This window comes from Salvelinus sp. IW2-2015, linkage group LG4q.2 (genome assembly GCF_002910315.2).
Source record: "Salvelinus sp. IW2-2015 linkage group LG4q.2, ASM291031v2, whole genome shotgun sequence".
Lineage (NCBI taxonomy): Eukaryota > Metazoa > Chordata > Actinopteri > Salmoniformes > Salmonidae > Salvelinus > Salvelinus sp. IW2-2015.
The window spans coordinates 9,543,981-9,561,847 of record NC_036843.1 but is presented as its reverse complement, the minus strand read 5'-3'; the positions used below and the strand labels follow the sequence as shown (position 1 = coordinate 9,561,847).

Here is a 17,867-nt window from a genome sequence, read left to right as displayed (position 1 = left end):
TCAGGCCATCCACTTGAGTTGGGATCTTGAACTATAGAAGTGTTTCTCATACCATTGTTTGAGGGCAATCTGGTTTACACAACATGACAACTCTCCCACTGCAAGATGGAAACAGAGGAACAGGGGGAAACAACAGATAAACACATTTTTGCAACAGCTGTTTGTTTGCCATTTAATCTGCAGCCTTTGGATGTTGTGGTCTTTGATGGGAAACCCAATATACACGAATGAGTGAACTAAAACTGCCTTTAATCTAGAACACTATTAGACCGTTCGCTCATCTGCATGTAAATCAGGGTGGAGTCATTTTGATATGGAGATGGGTTATTAAAAGCCTAGTGAGAGAGAGAGGGTCTCCAGCAACAATAAACAACAAAGCCTTGATAGATTGCAACAGAAGTGGTGGTGGAGTGAGGGCAGGAACCCGCGGTGTAATTGACAGGTCATCCTGACTCACGGTTCCATGTGAATAGATGGGTTTATCTCGACTGGCTGATGCGTCATTAGCATATTCCGATAACATTGATTTCTTCATTACCCGTAATGAAATTTTGACTTAATAGCCTCCTAATTAGTTTCAACTGGTCATCGAGTAATTGTGGCGGTAATATTTTTCTCCCTCTTAATCTGTGGCTCAATTTTTACTGTTTGATGTAAAATATGATTTTGCTGAACAGATTCGTTTTAGGTCTGGGCTATAGTTTACAATATTTATTTTGTTTTAACCTCTGTGTCTCTCACCCTATCGACTAGATCAGATATGAACGAAATCTAAATGGTCTGTAGATTAACTCAACTACAAAATAGGATGCCAGAATTGCCATTTCACCAGAAGTATGCATTCTGGCGCACAAATTGCAATACCCTAATTGCTAGGCCTATTTATCTACATCGAAAGGGTGTTTTCTTCAAATGTGTAAGATGTAGTCCTATATAGGCTAATATCTTATATGAACCTCAATGTAGCCATGGATATGCCGTTATTAGCATAACATAAAACAGATACAGTCTGTAATGTCTTGTTTATAAATCTGATAACCCACACCAGGCATCAACGGGATTATCTCTCTGTCAATAGTCATGGCTGGACATCATACGTAAATTTCACATCCACAAGAACAAGTTCCCATAGAATCCGCATGTAATTTCTTATTGTGGAATAACTAAGTAGGCATACTAATTGTCCATTGTGTTTCATTGGCTGAAACCTTGTCAGTCACGTGACTTTAGATTTTTACAACTGTTTTTGCCACGCGCAAACGTTGCTTCCTTCCTCTGGCCCGCCTGACTCTCTGCCCGTCCCCTTTAAACCAGGACATGTATTCATCTATTACCACATGGCACTTAGATAAGATCTGAGTTTGCTTTGTCCCCCTCAAATATTTTCTGTCCATTTCCATAAATGATCTGGGTGTAATTATCTGTGCAGATGTCCAAATTGTGCCACACACATCTCAAAACTCATCCAGTCTCTATGCGTAAAATGGTTGTATTAATTACTTGACCCATGGAGCTGTTCACAAGTAGGCCTAATCGTAAATATGCTCATCATACGGGCATGTATTTGTGTCCACGCAGTATTGACAAAAGAAGGCTGCCATATGTAAATATTTTCCAAATTGTAGTTTACATTTGAAATCATTATTCTGGTACTCTACAACTGCCCAATAGAATGTGATTAAACGTGTCGAAAACGATGTAATTAGTTATTCATTATATTCAAAACTAACCAAGTATAGGCTACTTTGTAAATTGCACCAAATGTAGGCCTAAGTGTCCGATTTATTTAGCGGAAAAAACTCCTGATATTTAGGATGAAGAAGTATATTGGAAGGATAAAAGGGTGGCTATATCTAATTCATTGATGAACATTTTAAATTATAAGAAAAACGTCAATTTAATTTATACCAAATCAATGTTTTTCAAATAGGCAAATTCAATAAGATATAGGGAAAAATTGTCGAAATAGATCATTTTTACATTAAAATACAATAGGCTATATGTTCTCTCCATTAAAATATGAAACATAAACTGACTATCTAAACTAAGCGACTTGTGCATATAGAAAGATAAGCTGCAAAGCCTCCACACAGAGTTAAATTGTTTAGGATTGCAACGGGGATTAAAATGTGGATTGGATAAAATCCATTAGCAAGACAAATAGGGCCTAAAGAAAATTATGTAACACATTAAACATCCGATAAAATGGTGCAATGTTTGATAATGGTAATCATCTTTATTAATGTAATTGCACTTTATGAACATGCTTGGCATGCTCCCCAAATGACCCCATGCATCAATAACTATCCTTTTCTAAACGATTAAAAGTGATATAGGCTAGGCCTAATGTTGTTTTTGTTCGCATTAATAAACTTGAGAACGTTGTTTAGTAAATAGCTTCTAATAGGCCTACACGTTGGTAGCCCAGATTCTTTCCTAATTTTCCATTTATTTTACGAAATGTCCATCTCCATTAGTCTGTCTTGAATGCTGCTGTGAGATCAGTCTGTAGCGAGGCAGAGATGTGTTTTCGCGTCCAGCTGTCGTTATGGAGAGGCTTTGATTTCCGTGTGATGGTTTCCTTGCCTCGGATCAATTATCCGTTCATGTGTGAGGCAAGGGATGGACATAGCGATCATAGAAGATGGAAATATCCACTAGAAGAGGCGGCAGTTAGCCTAGTGGTTAGAGCATTGGGTAACCGAAAGGTTGCTAGATCGAATCCCCGAGCTGACAAGGAAAGAATCTGTCGTTCTGCCCCTGAACAAGGCACTGGTCCTAGGCCGTCATTGTAAATAAGAATGTATTCTTAACTGACTTGCCTAGTTAAATTAAGGTTAAAAAAAGATGGAATGAAACATGCGTTTTATTTTTATGAAACTAAACTATTTTTACGGTAACTAAATCCAGGCCCGGATTCATTCAACCCGCGTCATATAGTTTTAATTATGCATGGCATTATAATATCAAGATCACGTTTAAATACCAGAATCATTTTTATATTCAATATACAGTATAAACGAATACACACGCTAGCCTACAAACGAAAAATATTTCAAAAGGCCTGTGGCTGCATTGATGCAATTTTTTTTCAATAAAAAATGGACGGCTTTAACTCCGTCCACCTGTTTCATCCTCTTTATCCGCAGGCGTTTTGGGTTATCCTCACACTCTGGGTTATGTGCCCATAGCCTTAATATATCAGTTCTTAGCGAATAAACCATTTCCAAAGGCGCGTAATGCTTGATGCGCAGGAATCCCGAAAAATCCCTAGTAGTTGATTGGCTGCTGGGCTCTGACTCTTGTTGGGATGGACCTGTTTGATAAAAGAACCATTTTCAAGAGTCTGGAGTGATACATAGTGGATCGTGCACTGGGGACCGACCTGTGAGCCGCTAAAAATAGGGAATACTATCGAAGAGACCATGACAGGTAAACAAGGAGCTGTGCTATCTGAAACGTTGAATATATCCAAAACGTCCTCTCTCGGTGCTAACGGAGGTAACAGCCTGCACCAACAATCAAAGAACAGCGCCACGCACCCTCCCAGATGCACGGGATTCGGGATCCAGGAGATTTTAGGGCTGAATAAAGACTCTTCGGCAGTCCCGAGGAGCACCCTGCAGTCTCTGCCATCTGGGGCGCACCTGCTTGCCGCCAGGTCAATGCTTGGTACGGCTGGTATCGGAGTTGGGATGGGATTAATCGGACCTGGAGGGATTCCGTCGTTCTACAGCCAACCAGCGTTTTTGGAGGTCCTGCAGGACGCGCAGAACGTTCACTTGCAGCCCCACAATAGAACTGTGGGTCCTCTGGACCACAGCCAGTCCGCCAGTTCGGGTAGGAATTTCAGTCGTGGTCATTAGCCTGAAATAATAAGGACTTAAAATATATACTTGTATTTATTAGAATAATAAGTGTAATATTAGTATTAGGCTGAACTATAAAGGGACAACGGATAACCATTGGCTAATAATAATATAAAATAATAGCAACAGGCTACTTATGCCAGTAAGTAGGCCGTCATTGTAAATAAGAATTTGTTCTTAACTGACTTGCCTAGTTAAATAAAGGTTAAATAAATAAAAAATAGTTTAAAAAAATATAACAGTAACAAAATACAACGATAACATTTGTGTTGGAGAAATTGCACTCAATGTCATCACTAACAATTGTGATAACACATTGGAAATGATATCATGTCTCAAACGAGTCATTCACGTTGTCACGTTTTCTAATATTCACAGACTCAGAAGATTTTTCGTCAAACGAACGAAAACTCTCAAAGACCTCATTAAGCCAGAGCAAGAAAAGGAAGAAAAGACGGCACCGGTAAGCGGTGCATTCCAACACATGATATTATTGTTTTATCAGAATGCTAATAACTTGTTCAATTTCTGAAGCTCGCGTGTTTCATCATTTTTGGTGTGGCCTAACAACACTCCTTTTTAGTATTACATTGTTTAGGCATTTTGAACTGTCTTAATTCAACAACAAGATTAGACTAGGATATAATTTGAAATTGTAGCCTGTGCTATTTACTGAGATGGTTTACAGGTTGTCAATGGCCATTAGGCTATCAATAACCTTATATACCTAACAAACATGGAATTAAATCGAACGGGGTCTAGGCCTATATGTTTGAAATTCAAGTTAATTAAACGCAATTAGGCAACGCATTGCCTTATTTCCCAATAGCCCTTGGTTTCAAATGTTTGACATGTTTCATAGCAAATACATAATATTTACGCCTCGTATTTTATTTCAAGAGTGAATTTACAGGCTAGCCTCATGTCCGTCTTTTTTCATATATTTTTGTCATTCATTTTGATGTATATTTGTTTTGGGGTGTGAAAGCATTGGCCTATTTTAACCATCGAGTGTAGTCCTAATACACCATATGGACATAATTAATCGACTTATTTTTTGTAGCCTACTCACTGAATGCATGTAAAGGCTGCATGTTTATAGTCCTACACATTGATTTCTGGGATACATCCACTGCCTCAAATAGGCTACTGAATAGGCCATTTTTTAAAATTGTAAACAAATAATAAGAGAATAAATAATAAAATCTAGCAGCTGCTTTTGGAGGCCATGTGAGTTAGTCTACTGTAGGTCTATTTCTAAAATGCACCATTGTTTTTAATGTACCTAAGATGAAATGCATACAGACAGACACCTTGGATAGATAAGATGTAATGGAATGCATTGCCACCGTACAAATGAAGGTGTGCATTTGTACATCTGATCTGTTTGAAATAAATAATAGCCAACCGAGCTTGCCTATTATTCGCCTTTAGAACATTTTTCAATGTCCACAATTTACACATATTTCATATTTCTACAGAACCATATTCACATCTTACCAGCTCGAGGAGTTGGAGAAGGCCTTTAACGAAGCCCACTACCCTGATGTGTATGCACGGGAGATGCTGGCTATGAAAACAGAGCTTCCTGAGGACAGAATACAGGTATGACTACCGGTTATAGCCTATTGTTGGCACTGTTGTTATTGTATCACGTCAGAGGAAATGTATTTTGTAACTGCAGTTCTTCCTCCCCTAAATAGCATTTAAATGTCTCAAAACAGCATTCTTCATGTTAATAATATTTTTTATTTGATTGGAATATCATGTCAAATATAGTTTTTTATCTAATTCTCATTGTCCCTTGCAAGAAACTCAAATGTACTTATTATGTTACTCTCCAAAATATTTCCTACAGGAGAACCTGTGCTAATTGTAAAATGTATTTCTCCAATGAGATGTGATTATCAGTGACACATTAGGTTTTTTAACACCTTTTCTGCATTTATATTGGAGCAAGCACTACTTAAGGCATACTTCAGGATTTTATCAATTAAGCCCTTTATCTACTTCCCCTGAGTCAGATGAACTCGTGGATACCATTTTTATGTCTCTGCATGTAGTTTGAAGGTAAGTTGCTAACTAGCGTTAGTGCAATGACAATTTATAACTAGCGTTAGCGAATGCTAGTGGGTACCAAATACTTCCAGTCATTGCGCTAACGCTAGTTAGCAATGGCTTGCGAAACTACCTCTAACTTCCTTCATACTGGATGGCGAGACATCAAAATGGTATCCATGAGTTCATCTGACTCTGGGCAAGTAGATAAAGGGCCAACATTCATTGCAATAATCCCGAAGTAGCCCTTTAAACCACCACTGACATTTTCCACTGTACATTGGGACCATAATCTGCTTTTGATATGTATTATAATAATTTAGATAAGGTCTCTTACAAACAATTTAAGTCATTCATAAAGAAGGTCTATGGTATCAGGTGGTTTTTGCGTCCCCGGACAGAATAAAGGACATTGGTACCTGAATAGGTTTATGCAGTGTAGAACTATAGGCAAGTCTACCTTTGTTGCTTTAGCCTTGAAATGTAAATAGCCTGGGCCTAGGTTATAAAGCAGGCATCTAATAACCAATGAATGGCGTGGAAAATGAAAAGTAGAGTGATATAGGCTTACACTTGACGAAATAGTTAGCTCCTTAATGTTTTACGGAGGAGGCAAGTGAGCCCACATAAATTTACCAATAATGCCTATCTACCTGTCTGAACAAAGACACCTCTAGTTGTATCCTCGCCAGATAATCTCTCATTAGGTGTAGTTGGATGTGAAACAATTTGTTCTCGGACAAGAGCACTAACGACCTAATCAAGCTATCAAGGCAGAAGAAGATTGCGGTGTGACCTGGACCATCCATCTGGCCGAGCGGCGTTTAATTTCGTTCTCATTATGGCTCTTCGCCGCGAATAAATAATAAGGAAAAAAACTGTATTCCAATCCTAAATAAAATTAACATCCAATTTTCTCATACAGTCTAATTAGTTGAATCAGATGAGCATGCCTTGTTCCGGGGGGAAGCTGTCTCGAGACGCGGGGAGTTCAAATGATATAACTACATTGAATTTATTAGCACGGGTCAATAGTGCCGCTCCCCGGAGTCCCGCTCGTTTAATTTCCCGTGATATTTGCCCGCCTGTCCACCATCGATTGAGCTTGAAATTAACTTAGTTTTCAATCAGTCTTGGCGTGCCCTAGGGGCCGCTTCTGCTCGCAGCTTCCCCCTCAGCTTCCTTTGAGGGCCAGAGAAGCAATTTCTCATAAAAAAAAGTATATTGTATGAAATAAGGGCTATCATTAGAATTAACAGAAAAAGGTTTGAAATGGTTTTGTTAATTTTCAATTTAATGTCTGGTTCCCCTCCACGGTGGAGACATATCAGTGCTTGCCCCTCCTCTTTTGTTGTTTTGCACTTTACACACAGCCATCAGATGTGGCCAAGTAGGCTGTTTAACAGCTCTGGGTTGTGCTATGAAATCCATTTGGCCTCTCACTGAGCTGACAGATAGCATGGGGCCCCAACCAGTGGTCATGGAGTGCCACATTTGGCATTGGGCAAGTTGATGTTTCACTGAACATCCATCCACACTACCCCAGACTGGGTGGAGATAGCCACATTAGGGGTCTTACAGAGATCTCAAAACAACACAACACTAGAGTGACTGAAATAAAACCAGATTTAGTTATGTTGTTTTCACAAATTATAGAACAGAATTGGCATGAAGGGCCATTGGGTCTTTATTTGGAACATCATTAGCGTTTCCAAAAGCAGCAGCTGGCGTCCACACAAAAAAACACAAAACAGGTAACAAACACTGATACACTGATAGACAAGGACAGTCACACAAATGTAAAATACAACGATATACAACCAATAAAACAACAAAAGTTATACAAACAATTTTTCAAGAGTTGGACAACTGTGGCGCAATGTGATGGTAGTGCTAAAGCCTTTTAAGGTGGTGGTGTCTGTCAGTTAGAAGACTCATTGATGCTGCTAGTGTCAGTGTGTCTGAATATTGCTAGATTCAGTAGGTGGTACTTAATGACTCCTCCTGGGTTACAGGTCTGGTTTCAGAACCGCAGGGCCAAATGGAGGAAGAGGGAGAAGTGCTGGGGTCGCAGCAGTGTGATGGCAGAGTATGGGCTGTATGGAGCCATGGTCCGTCACTCCATCCCCCTCCCGGATTCCATCCTCAAGTCCGCCAAGGATGGCATCATGGACTCTTGTGCCCCATGGCTGCTTGGTATGAGACTAATGTTTAATCTACAGCAGGTTTCATCCTCCATGCTTTGAATTAATTCTTGCTCTCATATATTCTCCACATTCTACTTGCGATTGTGGGGTGTGTTCTTCATCATTCAGGGCAGAGGGCAAAAACTTTATTCCTGATTTCATCCTTTCATCAAATGGCTCTGAAATGATCAAGATATCATAATTTATATTTGGTAGGCTTACTTCTTGCCCAGTGGGGGAAAAAACTATACAGCAAGTATTGACTATTGGTCTACATTTATTATGCATCCTCAATTTGAAGATCATATTCCTATAGCTAAATCAGAACTATTTCTTTGTTTAATATTTTCAGTTGAAGATGGCTTTCCAATCAGCAGACGCTTTTCTAAATCCGAATACCCCCAATTCTTTACAGGGATGCACAAAAAGTCCATGGAGACCACGGTCGTCCAGCCAACAGGGAAGTTCGACATTCCCCAGCAGCCAGCCATTCAGAGAGGTGAAGAATGTGACTTGGAGGAGAAGAGGCCGGAGGGCAAGTCACCCATCTCCAAAGAGGAACTGAGGGAGAACAGCATCGCAGCACTCAGGGCAAAAGCACAGGAGCACAGTGCAAAGGTGCTCGGGACTGTTACATGTGAGAGACCAGAGAGCAAAGTGGAGAGACAGGCAGCAGAGGAAAAATCTAGTGGCCCTTTGAGTCCAGTGGAAGAGCCCAAGAGTCCATAGACCCTCACTTTGTAAAGACTTTGCGGTTCTCTTGACTGTTCTCTAAACATCTGTATGGACTCAACTAGATCTATCAGTATTATTCAGTGTTCCCTGAGGTTTTTACATGTTGAACTCATCCTAGATCTCTATTATGCTGTTTTAAAATGACCTTATTTAAACTGGTCTTCCTATTGGAGAGATAAGATAACTGAATTTGTCTCTTATTGACTAAGAAAAACACCAATGCACTTTCTGTCTTTCTTAATCCCCGACATTCATACATATATTGTTGCTTATATATTGTTAAAACTTGTTTAATATGGGGGTTAACATTACATACATATGTATATTGCTGACAACCCCTATAACTAGAAGATACCCACTTTACAAATGTCTCTCACTGAATATTCTTAAACTACTCATTCAGTATGCAAAGTGCATACTTGTGTTTGTTAGAATGAGCCAATTAGGACATTTGTTGATATATAAGTAGCCAATCTTTGAAAGTATACTGTATATTGAATTCACAGCATCCATAATATTGATGCTGACTGTGTTTCTTGTATAGTCGCTCCCTGAAGACTCATATTCAAGATTCTTCTTTGGGATGATGATGTATGAAAGGGAAAACATTATTCTCTTAAGAGGAACACAACAATTAAAAAGTTATCTTACCTTGTTATTATGCTGTATATAATAAAGATAAAGATAGCTCACAAAGGCACTGTTAAAACATACTTTTATGTGGTCTTTAAATGTTTGCGTTTTTGTTTCTTATTCTGAATAATATGCAATACAGAGTATAATTTTTTTTGTTGATGAGGTCTGCTGTTGCTTTATTTAGTGTTTTACCTAAACACAAAGCCAAGTGGCCAGGTGGACCTGCAAGAGAGAAGCTGTAGCTCAATAATTATCTACAGTATATTCTTCACTATTTTTGTATTTTCTTCTGTCCACTACCTGGGCATACTTATGCTGTTTCTGTCTTCAGTAAGTAGCAGTAAGTCTTGGACTGCTGTACCAGAAAATGGACGCTCTAAAAACGACCAGAGTTCAAATCAAATCAAATTTTATTTGTCACACGCGCCGCATACAATGGGTGTAAACTTTGCCGTGAAATGCTTTCTTACGAGCCCTTCCTAAAGATGCAGAGTTAATGCAAAAAATTAAATAAAATATTGTAACAAAAGAGGAATAAAATACACAAAGATGAAGTTATATACAGAACCATATGCTCAAAGAACCATACATTTCTTAGAGCTTGGCGATAACTTGACAAAATAATGTTATTTCCTTGGTATTTCATTACTTTAAAATAAAGTTTCCTAAAATTTCAAACATGGTTCCATTTAATGGTAATGTTCTAGGAACGTTTTCCAACTGGTTTGACATTGGGAATGTAAGATATATCACAGCAGTTTAGATGGTACAATGATTCTCTATACTATATATGCTTGTTTTGTCACATAAACTGAAATTATGCGAACAATTAGATTTTTTAATTTGTAAAAAAAAAATTTACCCCCTTTTTCGTGGTATCCAATTGTTAGTAGTTACTCTTGTCTCATCGCTACAACTCCCGTACGGGCTCAGGAGAGACAAAGGTCGAAAGCCATGCGTCCTCCGAAACACAACCCAACCAAGCCGCACTGCTTCTTCACACAGCGCGCATCCAACCCGGAAGCCAGCCGCACCAATGTGTTGGAGGAAACACCGTGCACCTGGCGACCTTGGTTAGCGTGCACTGCACCCGGCCCGCCACAGGAGTCACTGGTGCACGATGAGACAAGGATATCCCTACCGGCCAAACCCTCCCGGTCGCGGCCGGCTGCGACAGAGCCTGGGCGCGAACCCAGAGTCTCTGGTGGCACAGCTAGCGCTGCGATGCAGTGCCCTAGACCACTGAATTTTAGCAACCAGGAAATGGCGGAGCGATTTCTGCATAGTGCATCTTTTAAGCATAACAATTCCTATAGTTTTTTTCTCATAGTTCTATTTAAGGACATGTTCTCAGTACGTTCAGAGAACGTAAAAAAAAAACAGCATTCTTTTGTGGGATTTTCAGTACTTCAGAAAAACAATTGCCTTTGAAATGAGGTCCGTTTGAATAGACCAAAATTAACAGTTTTGCATGAGTAAAAATTACATTGTTTACTAGGTCCATCCAGGTGGCGCAGTGGACTTATTCCATAGAACAGGAGATCATAGGTTTGAATCTCACTGATGCTGTGCTGCAATGTTTGCATGATTAATGCCTAAGCAAATGAATTTCCATGTGTCCATGTGTCCTATCTGTGCTTGGAGCTAAACTAAGCTAGCAGTATTATTGAAACATTCAGTGAAAGTTTTAAGGAAGTTATTAAAAAACTCAAAATAACCTTTAATTTCTGTTGATAAAACCTCCCAGGAAAACTTTCAGGTAATTATAGTAAAACGTTCTCAGGACCTGCCTTCAACTAAAAATTAACATTACCATAACAGGCAAAATGTTCACTTCCATTCTCAGAACGTTTAAAAAATGTTATATTTTATCGGTCAGAAAACATATGGCTTTATTCCCAGAACCAATGGAAAACCAAAAACCTACATTCCCACAACTTCCAAGGAACCAAATGTGCTAGCTGGGAGTACCATGTCACTGTGTAGGGGTACGAGGTACAGAATGTGAGGTAGATATGTACATAAAGGCAGGGTAAAGTGACAAGGCATCAGGATAAATAATAAGAAAGAGTAAAATAAAGAACAGAGTAGGAGCAGCTTATGATGTGTGTGTGTGCGTGTGCATGCATGCCTACATGCGTGTGCGTGACGTATGTGTGTGCGTATGTAGTGCATGTGAGTATGTAGTGTATGTGAATGTGTGTGGGTTTGTGTGAGTGTCAGTGTAGTGTGTGAGAGTGTATACATATGGTGTATATATAGTACGTGTGAGTGTGCATAGACTCAGTGCAAGATAGGGTCAATGCAAATAGTTTGGGTAACCATTTAATTAGCTATTTAGCAGTCTTATGACTATTTAGCAGTCTAATGGCTTGGGGGTAGAATCTGTCTCGGAGCCTGTTTGTACCATTTGCCGTTTTGTCCTTGTCATTCCCTGTGCAAGATGCTCCGTTGGTCATGCTGATTAGAAGGTGGCTAGCTGGTCCTATACCTGCATGCTCTGCCTGTTCCCAGGGAAGCCAAGTGCAGTATTTTGTTCTGCTGCCTATAATCCGTTGCAGTAGAGAGGCTTCAATCTCTCAGATTAAAGTATGGGGCCAGTGCATAAGGGTCATATCGGAGAGGGGAGCCAGTGAGAGCAGCTCAGATGAGGTGCGCTCAGCCTGTATTAAAGGCGCCTGCTCTGTTACTTAGCCAGAACCGTTTCTGTCTCCATTAATGCTGTTTTATCCCGTTATTTTAGATGTTTAGATCACTTATCCATCCCAGCTTTTTTAAGTATGCACATACTGCTAGCTGAAATGCTGAACTGTCTTACATTCATTGGTTCATATTAGGTCAACATGATTTCAATTTAGAATAGATTTGGATGCAAGACAGAATCCATCAGATTGCATGTTGAATCAGATTCACTCTGAATGATCTATTAAATGATATATTACTGTATACTATTCTAAACCAGAGGTTTGAATAATTCAAGCCTTTTTGTATCTCTTGGGCTGATCTTTTTGTACTTCCTTTATGAAATTAACCATTCCAAGCCATTCATAGCAAATATAGAACATTTCCATTGAGCAACAGGCAGATGAGTAGGCTGTCAGTAGGCATCATGATGTTTGCACACCGGATGCCTCCCAGATTAGAATCATATTTGGGTGCATTTACACAGGCAGTCCAATTCAGATTGTTTTTCCCCAATTATTAACAAAATAGCTGATCTGATTGGTCAAGACCAACTAGTTGAAAAATATCAGAATTGGCTGCCTAAACGCAGTCATCATGTCACAGGAGAGGGAAAATACAGTGTACCGTATATAGTGACACTGTCATTAAATTTACACTGTAAATTCAACCCTAATTTACTTCAATTTACTTAGCACCAGTGTAACCAATTCAATGACATCTGGTGTGATAATGCCTGGATTGTGTTAACAAAATTATGTTTTAGGAAACATCCTTTTCATTCATATTTGCCACTCTTGATTCAGTGGTTCAGTTTATTAGAAATGCCAGAAACTTCAGATCACATCCAACAAACGGTATTTTATACACATCTAAACCTTTGGAATATTTGGAATCTTAATATCCACTCTGGTTTCTGTTTGCTGGATCTAAATGAAAACACTCAGAGGGATAAACAAAATGAAGTTGGCATCCTGCATTTTAAAACTAGGCAAAAAAGTGAATGGATAAAAGTTTCATCACTTTGTTTGAACATCTGCTGTGGAGCTGAGATTTACCATTAGCTATTTGAGAGGATATTTGTCTGTCAGAAACTTTATGTGAACAGCTTTGTTGTTGAGTGAGTCATCTTTACAGTTTAGAGGGACAAAATAGTGTAATGACACGTTGTGGATCCTCAGAATCCTATAATACTGTTGGAAGAGCCGTATAGCAAATAGTGAACTGGACCCTTAGCCAGGATACATAAACTCACAAATTGAATATCTTGGGCTAAGAGATACGCAGAGTGAAGATTATTAATTTAAGTGCAAAGCTATTTAATCCTTTGAAAGTGCAATGGATGCTTATGAGGGATCATATTTGTTGACGAGAAAGCTGTTTATATTAGATATGTCATTTATCATATTTCTCCTGATGGACAGATGAAACTCCAGTTCTTCAAACTGTAAGATAAGAGGTTTTATGTAAAATAGTCTTCTTAACACAACATTAAAAAACAATTTCTTCTGAGTGATTGTCTTTGTCAAATAATACATGAAGTACAAGAAAAAAAGAGTTAATCAATGAGAAAAGGCAGCTATAGCTCATAAGCCATGTTACAAATGGCACATTAGGGTTGAATGGAGATGAAACACCAACATAATTTCCTATGGCAACAGCTCTGCACATAGCAGCTCAGAACAGCAGCATATGAAAGTGACCATTGCAAGATCATTATATATGTCAATAACCCATTTCCAGTCCACCATCTCATTCCACCAGTCTGTTCATTTAGGAGATAAACTGCACTGCAAAGAGAGGGCTAAACATTCTGGACCCCTGTTCATCACAAGAGCAATTCAGACTTCACTATCTGTCTATCACTGGCCTTAGCTGGAACTTCAGCTGGAACTTCAGAAAGACCTTTTATGGTTGGTTGAAGTGAATTGACTTCATAAACTAATGTAAACTTCATAAAATCATTGCTATATCTGTGAATTATATTTATATTATATTATATTATACGCAGTTGCTTGTGAGTTGACATAATGTGACCGCAGCCCTATTTGCCAATGGAATTAAACGTAATGTTATTCTGCCCTCTGTTGGGTACTTTGGGGAATGCATGCATCTAAAGCAGTGTTTCACTGATGGTGAGATGAAGGGTTTGGAGAAAAACAGTTCTTATACTCTTATAATATATGTCTGTTTGTGGTCAATATGCTCCAGAGGGAGCAAAATAATAAAGTCCAGCTAAACATTCAACCTCATGCATATGTCCGGTTAGGTATGAATTCTACCTAAGCTTGCTGTTCTTTGTTTGCTTGTTGTTTTCAACACTGTTGAGATGAATCACACTTTTTTAATGTATGATTGTTTTCCTCATATCTTACAATGCGGGGCGGCAGGTAACCTAGTGGTTAGAGCATTGGACTTGTAACCGAAAGGTTGCAAGATGGAATGCCTGAGCTGACAAGGTAAAAATCTGTCCTTCTGCCCCTGAAAAAGGCAGTTAACCCACTGTCCCTAGGCTATCATTGGAAGAAGAATTTGTTCTTTACTGACTTGCCTAGTTAAAAAAATGCTGTCCATCAGGTGGAAAGAGAAGCTTGAGAAAATGGATCCTAGAAAGGAAAGGAAGGGTTAAATATGTGGCATTGACCACAAGGTGGTAATCTTGAGCTAAATATGACATTCAAAAGGAAAATGGAATTAATGACATAAAACAGTAAACATTTGAGAGCCTGTCTTTGGAAATTATTTATGTAAATTGCATAATACATAAAAAGTATTTTATACTGAACAAAAACACAACATGCAACAATTTCATCAATTTTACTAAGTTATAGTTCATATACGGAAATCAGTCAATTTAAATAAATGCATTAGGCCCTAATCTATTGATTTCACATGACTGTGAATACAGATACGCATCTGTTGGAAAAAGATACCTTAAAAAAAAGGTAGGGGTATGGATCAGAAAACCAGTCAGTATCTGGTGTGACCATTATTTGCTTCATGTAGAGCAACACATTTCCTTTTGCAGAGAGTTGATGTTGATCAGGCTGTTGACTGTGACCTGTGGAATGTTGTCCCACTCCTTTTCAAGTTGCTGGATATTGGCAGGAACTGGAACACGCTGTCGTACACGTTGAACCAAGCATTCCAAACATGCTAAATGTCTGGTGAGTATGCTGGCATGGAAGAACTGGGATATTTTCAGCTTCCAGGAATTGTATACAGATCCTTGCAACATGGGGCTGTGTATTATCATGCTGAAACATGAGGTGATGGTGGCGGATGAATGGCACGACAATGCAAAACAATTACAATCTCGTCACGGTACCTCTGTGCATTCAAATTGCCATCGATACAATTGAATTGTGTTTGTTGTCTGTAGCTTATGCCTACCCATACCATAACCCCACCGGTCACCATGGGGCATTCTGTTCACAACGTTTGGCATCAGCAAACCGGTCTGCAGTTGTGAGGCTGGTTGGACTTACTGCCAAATTCTCTAAAACCATGCTAGATGTGGCTTATGGTAGAGCAATTAACATTGAATTACCTTACAACAGCTCTGCTGGATATTCCTATAGTCAGCATGCCAATTGCATGCTCCCTCAAAACTTGAGACATTTGTGGCATTGTGGTGTGTGACAAAACTGCACATTTTAGAGTGGCTTTTTATTGTCCCCAGCACAAAGTGCACCTGTGTAATGATCATCCTGTTGAATCAGCTTCTTGATATGCCACACATGTCAGGTGGATGGATTGTCTTGGCAAAGGAGAGAAGTTCAGTAACAGGGATGTAAACAAATTTGTGCACAACATTTGAGAGAATTAAGCTTTTTGTGTTTTGAAAATTTCTGGGATCTTTTATTTCAGCTCATGAAACACTTTACATGTTGTGTTAATATGTTTGTTCTGTCTATTTACTCTGTTACACTGTAGGGTAAGGGTTGAGCCATACATGATACTAATGTTCTAATAAATTAATGAACCAGGTACTCCGTGAAGCTAGGGTTAAGGTTAGGATTAGGTTTAGAGTTATGTCTAAAGTGAGGGTTGAGCATGGTTGTGGACACAAGGCTAGGGTTAGGGTTAGGGCTGAGCTGAGGTTTGGACATGATGCTAGGGTTAGGTTTAAGCTGGGGTGTGGACATGAAGCTAGGGTTAGGGCTAGGGCTGAGCTGGGATGTGGACATGAAGCTAGGGTTAGGGCTAGGGCTGAGCTGGGGTGTGGACATGAAGCAATCTAACCCTAGCTTCATGTCCGATTGATACTGGAAGTCATATTGTGGACGAAAGGTAGCATGACCCAGCTCAAACCTAATCTTAGCTTCATGTCCAAACCCCAGCTCAGCTCAGCTCAGCCCTAACCCTAACCCTAACCTAGCTTCATGTCCACATCCCAGTTCAAGCCTAAACCCTACTTCATGCCAAACCCCAGCTCAACCTAATCTTAGCTTCATGTCCACACCCAGCTCAGCCCTAACCTAACTTCATGTCAAGCCCCAGCTCAGCTCAGCCCTAACCCTAACCCTAGCTTCATGTCCACATCCCAGTTCAAGCTAACCCCAACCAGCTTCATGTCCACACCCAAGCTCAACCTAACCCGAGCATCAAAGTCCCACATCCCAGGTCAAACCTAACCCTAGCTTCATGTCCACACCCAAGCTCAAACCTAACCCTAGCTCATGTCCACACCCCAGCTCAGCCCTAACCCTAGCTCATATTCCACACCCCAGCTCAGCCCTAACCCTAGCTTCATGTCCAATCCCTAGTGCAGCCCTAACCCTAGCTTCATGTCCACACCCCAGCTCAGCCCTAACCCTAACCCTCGTTTCATGTCCAAACCCCAGCTCAGCCCTAACTCTAACTTCATGTCCACACCCCAGTCAGCGTAACCTAGCTTCATGTCTAAACCCCAGCTCAAACCTAACCATAGCTTCATGTCCACACCCCAGCTCAGCCCTAACCTAGCGCATGCCACAACTCAGCTCAAACCTAACTCTAGCTTCATGTCACACCCTAGCTCAATCCTAACCCTAGCTTCATGTCCACACCCAGCTTAATCTAACCCTAGCTTCATGTCCACATCCCAGGTCAGCCCTAACCCTAGCTTCATGTCCACCCCAGCTCAAACCTAACCCTAGCTTAATGTCACATCCCAGCTCAAACCTAACCCTAGATTCATGTCCACACCAGCTCAAACCTAACCCGAGCTTCAAGTCACAGCCCAGCTCAAACCTAACCCTAGCTTATGTCCACCCACCAGCTCAAGCCTAACCCTAGCTTCTGTCCACAACCCTCAGCCCTAACCTAACTTTATGTCCAAACCCCATCTCAGCTCAGCCCTACACCCTAACCCTAGCTTCATGTCCACACCTCAGCTCAACACTAACCCTAACTTCATGTCCAAACCCAGCTCAGCCCTAACCCTAACCCTAGCTTCATGTCCAATCCCCAGCTCACCCCTAACCTAACCCTAGCTTCATGTCCACACCCCAGCTTAGCCCTAACCCTAACGTCATGTCCACATCCCAGCTCAGCCCTAACCCTAACCCTAGATTCATGTCTACCCCAGCTCAAACATAACACTAGCTTTATGTCCACACCCCAGCTCAAACCTAACCCTAGCATCATGTCCACACCCCAACTCGGCTCTAACCTAATCTTCATGTCTAACCACAGCTAAAACCTTCCTAGGCTTCGT

The 17,867-nt window shown here is 40.1% G+C and overlaps 2 protein-coding genes across 3 annotated transcripts in view; one reads left to right on the top strand and one right to left on the bottom strand.

Annotated features, from left to right (window-relative positions):
* vash1 (vasohibin 1) overlaps positions 1-17,867 on the bottom strand; it is a 541,933-nt gene that overhangs the window by 286,709 nt on the left and 237,357 nt on the right. The gene's annotated exons all lie outside the window — the stretch shown is intronic.
* On the top strand, positions 3,346-9,037 carry LOC111963254 (visual system homeobox 2). 2 transcript variants are annotated; one of them, XM_023986569.2, is made up of 5 exons: positions 3,346-3,840; positions 4,248-4,332; positions 5,351-5,474; positions 7,943-8,123; positions 8,529-9,037. In XM_023986569.2, the coding sequence occupies exons 1-5, from the start codon at positions 3,426-3,428 to the stop codon at positions 8,840-8,842; spliced, it is 1,119 nt and encodes a 372-aa protein (XP_023842337.1). In that variant the 5' UTR covers positions 3,346-3,425; the 3' UTR covers positions 8,843-9,037. The 2 variants fall into 2 exon arrangements, with proteins under 2 accessions (XP_023842337.1, XP_023842336.1); XM_023986568.2 differs by having other exon boundaries at positions 8,466-9,037.

Coding starts and splice junctions, on each gene's coding strand:
- LOC111963254 (XM_023986568.2), top strand. CDS start 3,426: ATGACAGGTAAACAAGGAGCTGTGCTATCTGAAACGTTGAATATATCC. Junction 5,475..7,942: donor TTCCTGAGGACAGAATACAG/GTATGACTACCG, acceptor CCTGGGTTACAG/GTCTGGTTTCAGAACCGCAG. Junction 8,124..8,465: donor TTGTGCCCCATGGCTGCTTG/GTATGAGACTAA, acceptor TAATATTTTCAG/TTGAAGATGGCTTTCCAATC.